At 36.6% G+C, this 15,942-nt stretch overlaps 1 protein-coding gene across 1 annotated transcript; it reads right to left on the bottom strand.

The window, feature by feature from the left end:
- Window positions 1-541: 541 nt before the first annotated feature.
- On the bottom strand, window positions 542-14,504 carry wfs1a (Wolfram syndrome 1a (wolframin)). The gene is made up of 10 exons (XM_067442796.1): window positions 14,383-14,504; window positions 13,279-13,818; window positions 11,932-12,008; window positions 9,503-9,647; window positions 9,214-9,387; window positions 7,958-8,035; window positions 6,576-6,730; window positions 4,596-4,733; window positions 3,779-4,467; window positions 542-2,716 (listed from the first exon to the last, which is right to left on the bottom strand). Exons 1-10 carry the CDS (start codon window positions 14,384-14,386, stop codon window positions 1,537-1,539), a joined length of 3,180 nt encoding a protein of 1,059 aa, XP_067298897.1. The 5' UTR covers window positions 14,387-14,504; the 3' UTR covers window positions 542-1,536.
- Between the last annotated feature and the right edge of the window lie 1,438 nt (window positions 14,505-15,942).

The raw sequence follows: 15,942 nt of genomic DNA, 5'->3' as shown, positions 1-15,942 counted from the left end.
TCTCTGTCTCTCTTGTCTGCTTCTGTGTATTTCACACACACACACACACACATAGTGGTACTGATATTCTTTAATTCATTACATTTTCACAAAAATAAAATCATAATCCCAGAGATACTGTAAACAGGTTTTACATCTATACCTTTAAGGAAGACATCTGTATGGAGATAGCTTTTCCATTTAACAGTGACATCATCAGAGAGCATTTTTTTATGAATAATGTAGACTAATTAAAACATATTTAAACTAACAAATAATACATAAGGCTCATGTTTACAGAAACACTTCATTTGATAAATATTCAAAAAACCAAACAAAAGTATCACATGCATTTGTATTCATGGCAAAAGTTGATTTAAAAGCAAAAACATCTGAAAATTGTGAATAAAGATCCATTGCACATGGATCATAATCATAAATATGTGATTAATCATTTGGGTTGCAAAGGTCAGAGTGAATTTCTGAAGCTTTGGGGAAAAAAAACGAGAATGTCAGAAATGGTTGGTTTTAGATCAAATCTGGTGGTTTAAGATAAAAAAATGTCTTAACTTTGGCACTAGACAAAAAAAGGATGCTTTATATAAAACATGTTTTTCTACTGCGCTTATTTTTTAATTGTTTTTCTATATAAACATCTGGATTTTTTTCATTTTAATTTGAGCAAAGCTAAAAAAAAGATGGTGAATAAAATATGGAATGAAACTTTAAATTCATTGGATAATAAATGATTAATTTGCAACATTTGTAAATGGCAGCATTATAATTTTGCGTGAACTAAACTAATGTACTTTAAAATAGAACTGTAATGAAAACTCCATAATTCTTCTAATATTCATTTTGTACATGTACAACCAATCGAATATCACAGCGTGCACAATTTTATAACAGCCTAATATAAAAAATAAAAAAGATTTTTACGGTAACAATAATACATGGGGCCCTATCATACACCCAGCGTAATGCGACGCCAGATGCGACGCAAGTGTTTTTTTCTAGTTTCAACTTAACGCAATTATCATTTTTACATCCTGCGCCACATGGGTGTGCTGGTCGAGGTGTGCTCAGGCGCATTGTTAGCGTGTTGCTATTTTGAGGCAACTGAAATAGGCTGCGCCTTTGACCAACAAAAGCCTGGTCTAAAGTCAATTGTTATTTAAAGAGTGCGTTAGTAATAAGCACCTATAGGTGGGTTTATTGCATGTTATGCCCAAAACACACCCATTACTCATTAAGAGAATAGGGACAACCCTTTCAGACGATGCACAGGACGCCCCATCTACTTTTCCCATCCTTAAACTAGCAAAAATAGATTCGGACATCCCCTATGTGCACTTACGCTGTGCGCTTTAAGATCATTTAGATCATTAAAATATTGTCAATGATCTCTAATTTAATATACGAATGTAAAATGTATATTTAAAAAGAAAAATGCCAGTAAAATGCGCAAATCGTGACAGCTCCTTGAAATTCATCTCACTCCAAACACTTTGACTGTCATTCAGATTTACATATCTCATTGTTTCTTTCACTTCTTTTTTACATATTGATTCTTGCACTAAGAAACGGTGAAAAGAAAAAGTCAAATGCAAATTTAATGGCTTTAAGCATAGTTTTCCTCCAGTTGCGCTCAATCTTGACCTGTCGTCCCTCAGGCACCAGTGACGAGCTGCAGTCCAGACAGTGTATGGCTTTCAGTTCAAATGCTGGTAGTTTGGTACCCAACTTTCCTTCCAGCTTTATGCTGAACTCTACCATGCTGCCTGGGTCGAGGTTCAGCAGCACCTGTCTAAACTCCTGACTCGCCATTAGGAGGATGTCAGCTGCCGGATCGTCGAGTTTTGTGACCCCATCCACCGGCATGCCGACCGTCACCTCAAAGCGGTAACTGTCGAATCGTTTCACGTGGCATTGGTGTTTAGCAAAGGGCTTTATCCGACAGAGCTCCTCCTCTTCCTGCCGGAGGAACAGCATTGTGGCGTTGACAGGCTCTGTGACGCCATCCGTGACATTCCCAACCAGAGACGTATTATTCTGTGGTTCACATTTTGGGTAAACCTCACCGTAGAGACACCGCAACCAGTCGCCCATGAACACCGGTAGAATGTTTATAACAGACTGAGCTCCGTTTTCCTTCTCAGCTACTCGAACACGCCGGAATGTTCCTGTCCAGGTGACACGATGGCCTTCCAGGTGGCTGCAGAGGAGCTGTGTTTGAGCCATCCCGTGATCCTGCCAGGCATTTGGGCCACACAGTGTACCATATTCCTGCCAGGTGAGTGTGGAGTTATAAACCTTCAGACCTTCAGCATTATAGACATAGACACCGCAGAGAAAAATCACTGTAGTGATGCACAGGAGGATCAGTTTCACTGGGCCTCTGTCGGTGATGGAACGCAAGACATTTAGAATGGAGAGGCTGAATCGAGTCCAAAGCCGCAGCATCACAGGGACAGCGCACACGGCCAGCGTCACCAGCATTTTAGTCAGCTCCAACTCCAAGAACCACTTCACCACCTGAATCAGCAGCATCGCTATCAGACCCATAGCCAAGACAGGTAATGCGAAAAGGAAGAGGAAGTAGGCGACACAAGTGCGGATAAGACCGATGGTGGTGGAATTCCGCAGCAGAACCACAGAGAACTCGCACCACACGAAGCAGACTAGGTACGGCACCAGGAAGCAGTACGTCCCTCTGAATCCCCTCATGCGTGCCATACTATAAAGGCCAAAAAAAAGAGTTTCAATTAGGTATGGTCATCATATTAAAACACCAATATCAAAAGAAAATAAATATTATAATATTAAAATTAATATTAAAATGATGTTTGGGTCTAGCCTAGAAATCTAGACGCACCCTAGCGGTAGAAAATCTATTTTGCTGTGAGTGTGTTGTCTAGCAAATCTCAATAGGCTTTTGAGCTGGAAAAACCAAACTCTGGTCAGGCCAATCGCATTGTGTATAGAGTCGGTGGGCGGGCTTAACATAATGACGGCAGAGTTGCAAAGGTTGGCCGCGACTCTGGAAGACTTGGAGTTAAGCTTTTCTTTGAGAAAAGAACAAAAAACAGAAATGAAATCATTCTGAAGAAGGGAAGATGTGTTCGGAGTTTTGTCAACTGGATATGGCAAAAGTTTAAGCTAATCAACTAGCTTTAATCTTTAATCAACTAGCTCCACGCTTGTTGCTCTGGTTGGTTGTAGCGCTATCCAAATGCATGCAGAGAGAGTATTCTATAATAATTATTGCAATTTCTTTCTTTGTACAGAAAACATTGATTAAAAAAATGATAATCATAAATAATATATTTCCCAGCTTATTTTAGCAATTTTCTTTCAAAAAGTAACATTTAATGAAAAATAAGTATGTGAAAATATGTAAAAGAAAATGTTATTTAAATAAATATATCTAATTGAATAATTACCCATTTAACAATGAATATTAATCTATTAATTTAAATTGATTTTATATGTATATTGGTGTTATTTTAGTATTATGTATCTATTATTATAGTTTATAAATACTTTCAATTAGTATTTTATTATTTTATTTAACATTTTTGTCAGTTTTTATTTATTTTTATATCAGTTTTAGTTGTGTTTTAGTTTTTAATTATTTCCAGTTAGTAACTTACAAGCTTCACAACTTTTTTCAAGTTTATCCAATATTTTTATAGTTTTATGTTTATTTGAATAGTTTTGGTTTTGTTGTAGTTAATGATAATAACCCTGGTCCAATCCAATGGCTTTAAATATGTTTATGTGAAACCAGTCCCCTCACCTGAAGAACAAGTATAAAAGGTAGATGTAAAGCACACAGGGTACACTGATCTCCACCACCACTGATTCTCCTAGAGGGATGGTTGTGAAACTATGTCCCAGCATCCTGGCCATCACCATCTCCTTTGGCAACCTGCTGGTCAAGGCACACAAAGATGAAGCCACCTCGATGATGAGTGCCCTCCGTGCGTACGCTGCTGCAGACGGGCTCAGGCTCATGTAGCTCAGCGCTGTGAAGAAGATGGCCACTGTGGAAAGCTCTGAACATGGGATCCAGCCTTTATCTGCAACTGGGAAAGTGAAGATCACAAAGAACACGGATATCATGAAATAGAAGTACTGCTCCAGGTTGTTCCAGCCAAAGTTGGTCTCGGCTTGCTCCACATCTAAGCTGGGCTCGAAGCGTGTGAGGAGGGCAGTCAAGGCACGGAAGTTGTCCCAGCCTTTGCTGCTCTGGAAGACTCGCAGTGTGCAGATGGCCATGGAGATAAAGGAGAGGTAGAAGATGAGGAGCGGGATGGCGAAGGCAAACAGATCAATGGTGAGATTGGAGATGATGAAGAAGAAGATAAGGGCATTGACGTGTTGTGTTGGGATGATGGTGCTCAGCCATTGGACGCCAGCACGAGATGCCCAGTCAACTAAATGTTCCTTCATCTCAATAATGGCATGGAGGGGGTACTGCAGACCCTACAGAGAAAGTGCATTTGCATTTTACAAGAGTATTTTTTATTTGTGTCACACTGAACTTTGATAAATAGCTACATAATTGTGTCAAGCAAACATTTGTATATCATTTTTGTATATTTATTTTTTACCAAGAAGTGGGCTTGTATGTCCAGGGCTCTCTTCATTGCACCGCTGCGTCTGGAAGCCAGCATCATCCCACTGCTCCCCATTCCCCAACTAGACTTTCGATGACGCTTATGAGTAACGGGGGCCAATTCAGTTTTTTTCTGTATGAAAATAGTAGCAATTTTTTAAGGTTAAGGTATAGTGTATTGTCCCTGAGGGAAATTTGTCTTGGGCTCAGAAATGCAGCCGCTGCATCACATAAAACATATTGTAAAACAACAAAAACATAACACAATATAACACCATAACATTTTACTCTTCCAGCTCTTTTGGAACCATTGCAAGTATTTTAAGATTTTATTTGGATGTATAAGGAAGTAATCTGTCATTTAGCAGCTGATTTGAGCAATTACATTACACTCCCATTGGTGGAAATTTAAGCTAAAAAATTGTCATAATTTAAAAACCCGATTCCAGAAAATGTGGGACACTGTATAATTTGTGAATAAAAAAAATTGTGAATGAATAAACTTATATTCACAATAGAACAAATGTTGAAAGTGAGACATTTTGAAATGTTATGCCAAATATTGGCTCATTTTGGATTCCAAAAAAGTTGGGACATGGCCATGTTTACCACTGTATCCCCTCTTCTTTTTATAACAGTCAACAAACAAGTTGGGACAAGTTGCTCAAGTTTAGGAGTAGGAATGTTGTTCCATTGTTGTCTAATACAGGCTTCTAGTTGCTCAACCGTCTTAGGTCTTCTTCGTCGCATCTTCCTTTATGATGCGCCAAATGTTTTCTATGGGTGAAAGATCTGGACTGCAGGCTGGCAATTTCAGTTCCTTCCACGCAGCCATAATGTTGTAATTCATGCAGTATGTGGTCTGGCATTGTAATGTTGGAAAATGCAAGGTCTTCAGACTTGTCTCCTCAGTCCCCAGACATTTGTAGGCTGTTATAAAAATAAGAGGGGATACTACACAGTGGTAAAAATGGCCTTGTCCCAACTTTTTTGGAATGTGTAGCTCTCATGAAATCCAAATTGAGCCAATATTTGGCATAAGATTTCAAAATGTCTAACTTTCAACATTTGATATGTTATCTATCTTTCTATCTATCTATCTATCTATCTATCTATCTATCTATCTATCTATCTATCTATCTATCTATCTATCTATCTATCTATCTATCTATCTATCTATCTATCTATCTATCTATCTATCTATCTATCTATCTAATATATATATATATTGTGAATAAAATATTGCCATTTGAAACTTCCACATCATTGCATTCTGTTTTTATTCACAATTTGTAGTGTCCCAATTTTTTTTGGGAATTGGGTTTATAAAAAAATAAAAAATAAAGTAACACTGAATTAAACCTAAAATGCTGAAGTAGAAATACTGAAATTGTATTTTCTTATAGTTTACACCTTTTAGATAATTTAATCAAACACACCTGATTAAACTCATCAGCCTATTAGTAAAGACTCCAAAAGTGCATCCAAAATCGCATAATTCCCTACTATATAGTAGCTGAAAAATCGTATGTGACAAAATAATTATGTCCAAATTCACAGTACGCATAAGAGAGTAGGCAAATAAGTACCCAGGTGACCTACTACTTCTGCTGAGATTCTGAAGTGTGTATGGGATGGTCACTTTACTATCCCATGAGGTCACAGGAGAGGGTTTGTGAATGGTAGGTCACATGACATTAGCAAATGGCAAACAAAGTCCCGATTACAATCATTCTACACACATTCTTACCATGCAGAAAATACTTTTTTGGTTCTTTTTTGGTGTTTGCAAAGCACTCATTCAGCAAAAAGAATTTGATGAAGCAAAAGACCTTCAATATGTGTGTTAGTTAAGAGAGACATCAAAAATAAGCATGTGTTAAAGGTACTATTCAGAACCATGATTAAAAACCACTCTCACTCTTGTAAAACAAACTCCAATATTCTGTGTTTTACAACTTGTGTAACACCTTACCGTATCAAATGTGGCTGCATCACTTTTCCTTAAAGCCTCCTGCTCTCCCTTTGCATCTACACTTGGGGTGCTCTGTGTGGGAGTGCACGCAATGCCTTCTGTGAACTTTTTTGTCATCTCCACAAAATCTTCCACATCCACATACGTAGAGCCAGCTGTAGAAAGAAATGTAGATGCATAGTTGATGAGTAACCAGTATCTGTCTATAATTTCAAGCAGAGAAATTAGACCTCAGGTTAAAGGCACAATATGTATCCAAAAACCACTAGAACAATATATATATGAGTGTTATTTACTTGTGTAATTACAAGATCCCAAATGTTTCCAAGAATGTTTAAATCCAGAGAAATAAGCAATTTTAACCAGGACCGTGTCCGTGCGTCACCTATCAATGACATCATAACCACGTTACCCTCAATTTCCGGTTTTCTTTGTAGAAACCAGAAGCTTTAACATTTATGTGTTTTATTCATCGACAGAAAACTAATCATTGTTTTATAGCTCAACACAGTTAGTCTTATTGTTTAAATCTGAATTTCTTGATTTACTGGTGAGGACCATGTTTTACCATGCCTAATATCAATCTAACTTAATGCAGTGTGCAACAAGTGTCTCATAGTAGTCGACTAGCGAACGCAGCATTATAACTTTCGACACACTCAAATGTATTTAATATGATAAAACAGCACTGTGTTACCCCATATACGCATGACTGGAAAAAGCGGAAGCGGCATAATAAAAGTAATAAAAGCATAATAAAAGCGGCTCCTTGAAGTCAAGGCGTCATCAAGCTACCCCTTTTGTTTTGAATAAGCGACCTCTAGCAGCGAAAAATTACATATTGTGGCTTTAAAGCTACACTGTGTAACTTTTTTTTGTTTATTCTTAGCTAAAATCACTTTGTTCTTTTAAAAATATATGTGCTAATAATGTATATTTACTTCTTTCAAGTAATAAAGTATTCTCGTGAGTTTATAATATGCCATTGAAAATACATACGGGTGAGGGGTTTGAATGCCGGTCGCCATGTTGCCCCTCCATCTTGAAAGTACATTAGCCAAAGAGGGACATGCCCGTTAAATCAAGCTTCGCCTTTCGCGTTTTAACTCTCGATGACACCGTGTCGAATGTGAAGAGGGGGGTTGCCATGTTAATCTTGGACTAAATCGGCCACCGTAGGAATTAAAACAAAATCGGAATTGAGAGGAACAGAAACTATTTTGCACTGGATGGTCATATACCTTTTCACCGCTAAATGGGGGAAAACATCACACAGTGTAGCTTTAAACAAATATACCTTTTTTTTTGTTTTCACCATCCTTTTTTGATCTCAGAACAAGATCCAATGTATTGAATTTGCATACACATATATGTGCACTTACATTCATTAGACACCATTGTCTCAAGGATTTTCCTCTGAGAATGAATGCTGGGTGTTACACCTCTTACAGAAGATTCACCTGTAACAGAAGTTATTAAGAGTTACTAATTAGACGTGTTACATTTATTTCAGTAACAAAATCAGGTTCCACTGGTAACAATTTAGTTTGGGGAACACATATTCACTATTAACTATGGCTTTTGCCTCAATAAACTCCTAATTTACTGCTTATTACTACTAACTAGTTAGTAGTAATAACTACTACTAATAAGGCAGTTTTTGTAGTGTTTAGCTTAGTTATTAGTAGGATTAAGCGATGTAGAATATGGTCTTGCAGAATAAGGCATTCATATTTGCTTTATAAGTGCTAATAAACAGCCAATATCCTAGTAATATGCATGCTAAAAAAGCAACTAGATAATAGTGAGACTTGAACCCTAAAATAAGGTGTCACCGTTCCTTTTTTTATAATTACTATCTAAAAAATGCTGTTGCTTCAACCCATGTTTTAGGTCAAATATGGACAAACCCAAATGTTGAGTTTAAACAATTTAATTAAAAAATTTAAACCAACAGCTGGGTTTGTTCATATTTGACCCAAACATGGGTTGAACAACAGCATTTTTAGAGCGTTGTTAACACCAAAAAATACTTCTAAAGATTCTAAACAAAAAAAAAATCAGTCTATTTGCTATAATTTAGAAAATAGTAATAAAATATGACAGGAACTCAGAGTTAAACTGTCAGAACAAATTCAACTTGATACTGTCAGATAACTTTAGTTTGATAGAAAAGTATGTAACACAATCAACCAATCAGCTATAAGCTGTTCAATTTAAGTACACAATTAGATCATACCAATTTAGGTGAACCAATTGAATCAGTCTCTGGGGTAAAAATTTGCATTAGCAATTAAAGAAAAAAACACAAGCAAAACATGGTCAGCTCAAAGTGTCTGAATATTTTTTTATCGATTTTACTGGTAGTCCACTGTATGAAGAATTTTTGGATATAATATGTAACCGTTTACTTTATTTTGATATAATTACTTACATAAATGAACTAGTGCCCTGCACCCACTAGCAAAATATTATTTCTGGTATCTGAATAATTTTTGGTTTGACTGTGCCTTTTTGTGAAGTGTTACCTTTCATGTTTATGTACAATGGAAGCATCCTAGTAATCAACATTTGGTCAAAATACCACAGTTTTTAAGTTTGCATAAAATTTATAATAATAATATTTATTTATTTTTACCTGGTACAGTATTGACCTGCTTGACATTCTCCAGCATCTCAGACATGGCTACTTTCTGCTTTCTGTCAGGATTGAGTTTCCAATACATTGTTATGGCTGCTCTCCTCACTGCCTGTTCAAACTTACTCTCTGAGGACAGTCTTCTCACCTCTTGTGCGTTCTCTGGTGTGATGCCTGCCAGTAGACAATTCAAAAAGGATCCATTTGTGATTATCATCAATCATTTACCAAAAGACATGCTAACAGATCTTCAGATTACATTAATGGAGTTAGCAAATGAAGACCTCACCTTTTTTTTGGATCCAGCATTTCTGAAGTAGGTTGGCTGCATCTCTCCGACCTTGTTTTGCTGCCTTAACCAACCATTCAACACCTGTATGGTTATTTGTCTCTGGATGTTTTTCTTCTGCCAGTTTAAGGTAGTATTTACCAATCTACAACAAACATTAAATATTATACATGATAAATAAATATGCACAATAACATAAATAAACGCAATACAAAAATTATTTTATGAATTCAGTCCTTTTTGTGAGAGTGAAATGTATTTTTTGAGGAAGAACTTTTTTGAAAAGAACTTTTGATCATGATGATCCAAATATCTTTTTAGTTTAGCTTGCTTAGATCACAACATGATGCAGAACTGACTACATTACCCATCAGTCCCTGTACCCGAACAATAATAAGTGGCCTAATATCCCAGAGGCTCAAAACCAGACTACCAGAGGTATCACATAACCATATCTAATCTTAGCCTAAATGCTAAACCACGGTAAGAGCTTTACAGTGTGCCTTTACCAACACCATCAGAGATTAGAGTAAAATCATTAACAGAAAGTGAACTGTGCTGTCGAATGTTTGGCCCATCTACTAGACTTATCTCCATCTCACATAATGATCTATGCACTGATATAATGATTCTAATGAATCAAATATGAAGGAGAAATGTATATGTGTTTTCATTCGTTTTAGAGAAACGGGGAAGTGGAGTACTCAAATTAAAAGCAAAGCTCATCTTTCAATGTATGTGTTTACAGTATGTCAGCTGAGTCTGTGTTTGCAGACACATTCGCTCTGACTGTGTGAGAATGTACATGCAGCCATGCAGGAGCATATGAGTTATATTGAGACTGGGCTCGTCTTCCAGAAAGCTGAAAATAGACACTAATGACCACGCCAAAAAGGACACGCTGTCAACTTCGGAGACAGAATCACTACAGAATTTAATCTGTACCTCAAAATACACTGTAGATCATTTAAAATGTTATAGCTATAACACTGTAAACACTCGTCTACATTATATAGGTCAATGAAGAACAGCTTCACACAATGGCAATACCATCACAATCAGTTCCAAAACCATGACACATTGTTCAATCAATGAGCACACTGTTCACGATGAATTTATAAGTATTAACCATGACAGTTGTGTTTACTTAACCCAAAATTTGAGCTTGTCAAAGAAAGAAATCCCAATGCCGAACAGGAGTCAGTCCACTTTTACATTTTAGAAGAAAGAGATATCATGGCCTTGCATGTTATTAGTTTATAGACCACATTTTTTTTAAATAATCAATATAAATCAATTTTATAATTAATGTCACATTGGGTAACACTTTATTTTAAGGTACATGTACTTACAGTAAAACTTATATTATAACGTTAAATTATGCATAATGACTAACCCTAAGCCAAACCTATAGTAAGTATGGTAACACATAATTTTAAAGGTCCCGTTCTTCGCGATTCCATCTTTCAAACTTTTGTCAGTGTGAAATGTTGCTGTTGGAGCATAAATAATACCTGTAAAATTATAAAGCTCAAAGTTCAATGGCAAGCGAGATATTTTATTTAACAGAAGTTCCCTTTCAAAGCTTACAGCGAATGGCAGGTTTGGACTACACCCCTGCTCTTCCTGCTGTAATGACGTCACTAGAACTGTTTGTTGACTAACCCTCCGCCCACAAGAACACGCAAAATAGGGAGCGTGGTCTTGTTGCTCTCCCATGTGGAGAAGAGCGCATTCAGAGCTTGCATCTCCCCGTTATGGTAAGAGGCGGGACCTTTCCAGGCAAAGTGCGCTAAGCTGCTGTCCAATCACAACACGGGAAGCGCTGGCCCCATCAGAACTCATTATGTGTTTCTGAAGGAGGGACTTCATAGAAAAAGGAAATCATCAGGACGTTTTTAGGACAGAGGAAACAGCGCTGTACAGATAAGTAAATTGTATGAAAAATACTGTTTTTTTTACACACGAAACATGAATTCATGTTATATTGCACACTGTAAACATAATCAAAGCTTCGAAAACACGCGAAGAACGGGACCTTTAAGCATCAGTTATTAACTATCAACTAGTTGCTTATTAGCATGCATATTACTAGGATATTGGCTGTTTATTAGAACTTATAAAGCACATATTAATGCCTTTTTCTGCATGAACTTATTCTACATCCCTTATACCCAATCCCAATACCGAAACTTAAATGCTACAAAAACTACCTTACTAACTATTAATAAGCAGTAAATTAGGAGTTTATTGAGGCAAAAGTTGTAGTTAATAGTGAATGTGTTCCCCATACTAAAGTGTTACCATAAGTACATATAGTTAATAATATTACTCACATTACTTACCTCACATTTTCATTATATTTCATTATATGGCTATTTTCATTATTTTAATATTGTTTCAATAATTACATGTTTTCATGTACTCACTCTACTCTGTGCTCTAGGGTCTCCAGCTTTAGCTTTCTCCAGGAGCTCCTCAAAAGGCAGATCTTCATCCATATCATCTAGGAGAGATACAAATCACTTAGGTTAACATGAATTTGATCATTTTAAACTGGTTGAAGTCTTAGTGAATCCACAACAGTCTTCCAATCTCACTCTAAATATGATCATCTGTGCTAAAGATCCAAGGTGCTGGTTCTTGTAGTTTGATCATGATTAATATTGATTTAAGTTACTGAATTATCCAAATAGAATGAGTGGAAACAAGGACTTGAGTATTTCTGAAAAGATGGACATTTTACTGAATATATTATTTATCAATATTTCCCTGCCAACTGTATTACTTGATTCTTTGTCACTGATTTAACGGATGTCCCCAGTATATACATATGCATTGACATCTTCATTATCTTATGACATCACAGGCCAAAGCCAAACCAGAAAAGCAAAATTAGACTGTAAATAAGTGAATCTGATTTTAAAGTGAGAGGTGAATCTTTTTGGTCTCATCAGAAGCACATTGGTTTGTGATAAAAATAGGATTTATATTCTTGGTGAAAATAAAGCTAGCACACACAGCAAGCATGTCTCCCCGGTGACCCTCGGTCAGATGCTTTCCTTTAGCGTAATGCACTGAATGTATATTAAGAAACTAAAAATGAATATGGTACAATCATATCAAACAAAATAAGCCTTTTTGTGTTTCAACATGTTAACAATTAGTAGTAAAAAAAAAAAAGTCAAATACTAAAGTAAAATCTGGAAATCATATACTGAAATTGTATTATAAATATAAATAAGTCTTTAGATTGTCCTTTAGCTTTTTAACCCCAGGTTTAACAGACAAGGCTTAAGCAGTCCTTGTTTTAACTGAAAGCAACTTTAACTGAAATACTTTAAAATATGCCATTGTGTTGTCTCAAGATGCACAACAGTAATGTATTTTCTCATTAAAGCTGCTGTCCGTAACTTTTTTTGTGTTCAAGATTTACAAAAATGATATAATAAGAATGTACAACATGAATCCATTTTCCAAACCGTGTTTTTGTCTCACCCTGAATCATTATGGTACACTTATAATAAGTATTTATATTGGGACTATTTCAGGCCAGACAGGTAGGTACCGCTGCGGAGGAGCACAGTCCCTACGTGATCCGCCATAGACATAAACAGAGAGAAGTAGCTCCGGCTGCAATGTTCTGTTTATTAACCACTAGAGTGCAAAAAGTTACGGACTGCAGCTTTAAGTGAACCGAGGTTTAATCCTGGTTTAATCTAAACTTAGTCTGTGAAACCACACCAAAATGTATTAGTCATGCAATCTTTACTTACCAAATTCTTCAGCTTTGGCCTGCTCCTCATCCTTTCTTATTTTCTCCTGCATTATCACCTTTTTGGCTGCAGCCAAAAAGCTCCGTTGACGGGGGAGTTTACCGGAGACTGATTCAGGTGTTTTGGTGGAGGACAATGAACCCTCCGGAGGAGTAGAAATGGTGATGTTGGGTGTGGATGGGTCATTGGGAGAAGATAATATTAATGGTGTTGATTTAGATGATGATGATGACGATGGAGCTGGCATAGTTGGAGTAGTTTTAGAAATGTGTGATGATGCAGGGGTTGGTTTAAATGTTGCTGGTTTCTCAGGTGCTGATTTCTCTGGAAATGTACAGGTTTTACCATTATCTTGAGTTAAAGAAGGGGATTTAGAGGGTCGGTCTGGACTGTCAGAAATGGAGAAAGGGGGACCAGCCGTATCGGTGCCTGGAATGGATTTGGTGGATGGAACAGGATGGTTGAGATGTTTGTGGGTTGCACTTTTCTCCTTGAGAGTCTCAGGAGATGATGGTGGATTGGCATTATCCTCCATCTCACCTAAAGGACAAACATAATATGAATATGTAGTAAGTAACATTTACAGAGAGGACCGGGTTTTCTCACTTTCTGACATTTCTTAAAAATGTATGTTCTCAGACATCTGATTAATCTACCACATTCATAACGTAGATTTGACATATAAACTCTACTAAATATACCAAACAAATGTGTATTCAACTTAAACCATATTCAATCTCTCTCTCTCTCTCTCTCTCTCTCTCTCTCTCTCTCTCTCTCTCTCTCTCTCTCTCTCTCTCTCTCTCTCTCTCTCTCTCTCTCTCTCTCTCTCTCTCTCTCTCTCTCTCTCTCTCTCTCTCTCTCTCTCTATATATATATATATATATATATGTGTGTGTGTGTGTGTGTGTGTGTGTGTATGTGTGTGTGTGTGTGTGTGTGTGTATGTGTGTGTGCGTGTGTGTGTGCGCGCGTGCTAAATGTATTTATTATTGTATGTATTACATATATAATTCATTATGTTCTGATAGACCTGATAACTGGGCTAAAATAAAAAGTTGTTTTATCACTCAGAATAAAAGAAACAGAATTGAAGCAACTTACTCATGTATGCTGATTTGACAGACGATCTTCAGACAAACATTATATGGCGTAGCACAGTAAAAAAATATATATATATTTTTAAGTTTTCGGTCCTGTCCACACATAACCACCCTATGAAATCAGAGCCCCACTAAGGAATCACAGTTGTTAAAACCCACCATAACTCTAGACAGCAGAGCTTCAATTGGATAAGTCAAGTGCCAATCAAAGAGTATTGCTCTCTGATTGGATCCTAATCGAGCAGTGGATGGCATTGCCCTAAGGATTGTCATAGACTCAAAACACTTATTTAGATTCGCATGACAAAACAAAATATATCCGTCTTGTTGTGGCGAAATACTAGGGTAAGCTTAGAATATAGCCTAAAATAATTATTTCGCTGTTTTCTTAACCAATGGGTCCAGTCTGTGAGTGAAGGAACATGGTTAAACCTGATGGGCAGCCACTAGATGTCAACGAAGAGATTTGAAAATAATAATAGCTTTTAGCTCGCATAGTGGTGAGGCTATGCCTTCTGTTTCATAGAAGATGCAGCTTGCCGTGAGGTTATACTGTTTGCTGGACACTTCTGCAGTCCTGACATGTTCATTAAACTGCATTCTGTTTGAGAAACAAAACAGGGACATATGGCTAGACTGAGCAGGGATTTTGGTTCATCTTAGTGACTCGAATCTTTTGAATCTGTTCTGTTTACAAAAGATTCGTTCAGTGCATGCTTGGTCGTTTCTGTAGTTTAGGCACGTTGCGATAACTCTTAATGATTGTAGAACGGGCAATCTGTTCCAATAACTTTAATTTAATTTTAAGTGCGCTGTTATGGCGTATAAACTAAAAGGTTAGTGAACTGGCCTTTTCACCAGTAGGTGCGAAGTGTCTACGAGATTCCAGAAGAGTGCATACCACCCTGCACAGGAAATTACAACAACAAATAAATTATTTATTTATTTAGACAGCTGATCTTAGACAATTTGAAAAAGACAGTCTAGAATAGTCCGCTATCTTGTGCAGTCCATTCCCTTCGTTGAACGAGACTATTAATTAATTTCGATACACAAATGAGATGTGTATGTTATATATATATATATATATATATATATATATATATATATATATATATATATATATATATATATATATATATATATATATATATATGTTCTTTATAAAGAAGGCCCATATTCGCCCAATGGGTCCAACCAATCATTTAAACAAACCATCCTTCCCTTGGGTCATTTTGACCCCAAGAGAGTGTTCATCAAAGTGGGCCAAGACCCCCAGGACTATTGTTTTACTTACACACTCACACACACACACACACACACACACACACACACAATAAATAAATATAAATACAAATGAATAAATAAAATACTAGATTTGAGGAAATTCCTCTCGGGTCACCTGTGAGGAATACGTCAGGACACGGAGAAACCTAAAATTCAAGCTTAAAATGCAAAACTTTACCTAAAAACTATTGGATAATGTTTATGTGTATCCGACCGAATGCATACTGAAGAGAAAATGACATTAGGACCCAGTACAGCTCATTTGCTCCATATT

This window comes from Pseudorasbora parva, chromosome 4 (assembly GCF_024679245.1).
Source record: "Pseudorasbora parva isolate DD20220531a chromosome 4, ASM2467924v1, whole genome shotgun sequence".
Taxonomy (NCBI): Eukaryota; Metazoa; Chordata; class Actinopteri; order Cypriniformes; family Gobionidae; genus Pseudorasbora; species Pseudorasbora parva.
Note: the sequence above shows the minus strand (reverse complement) of the source record. Positions and strands in the feature narration are given on the sequence as shown.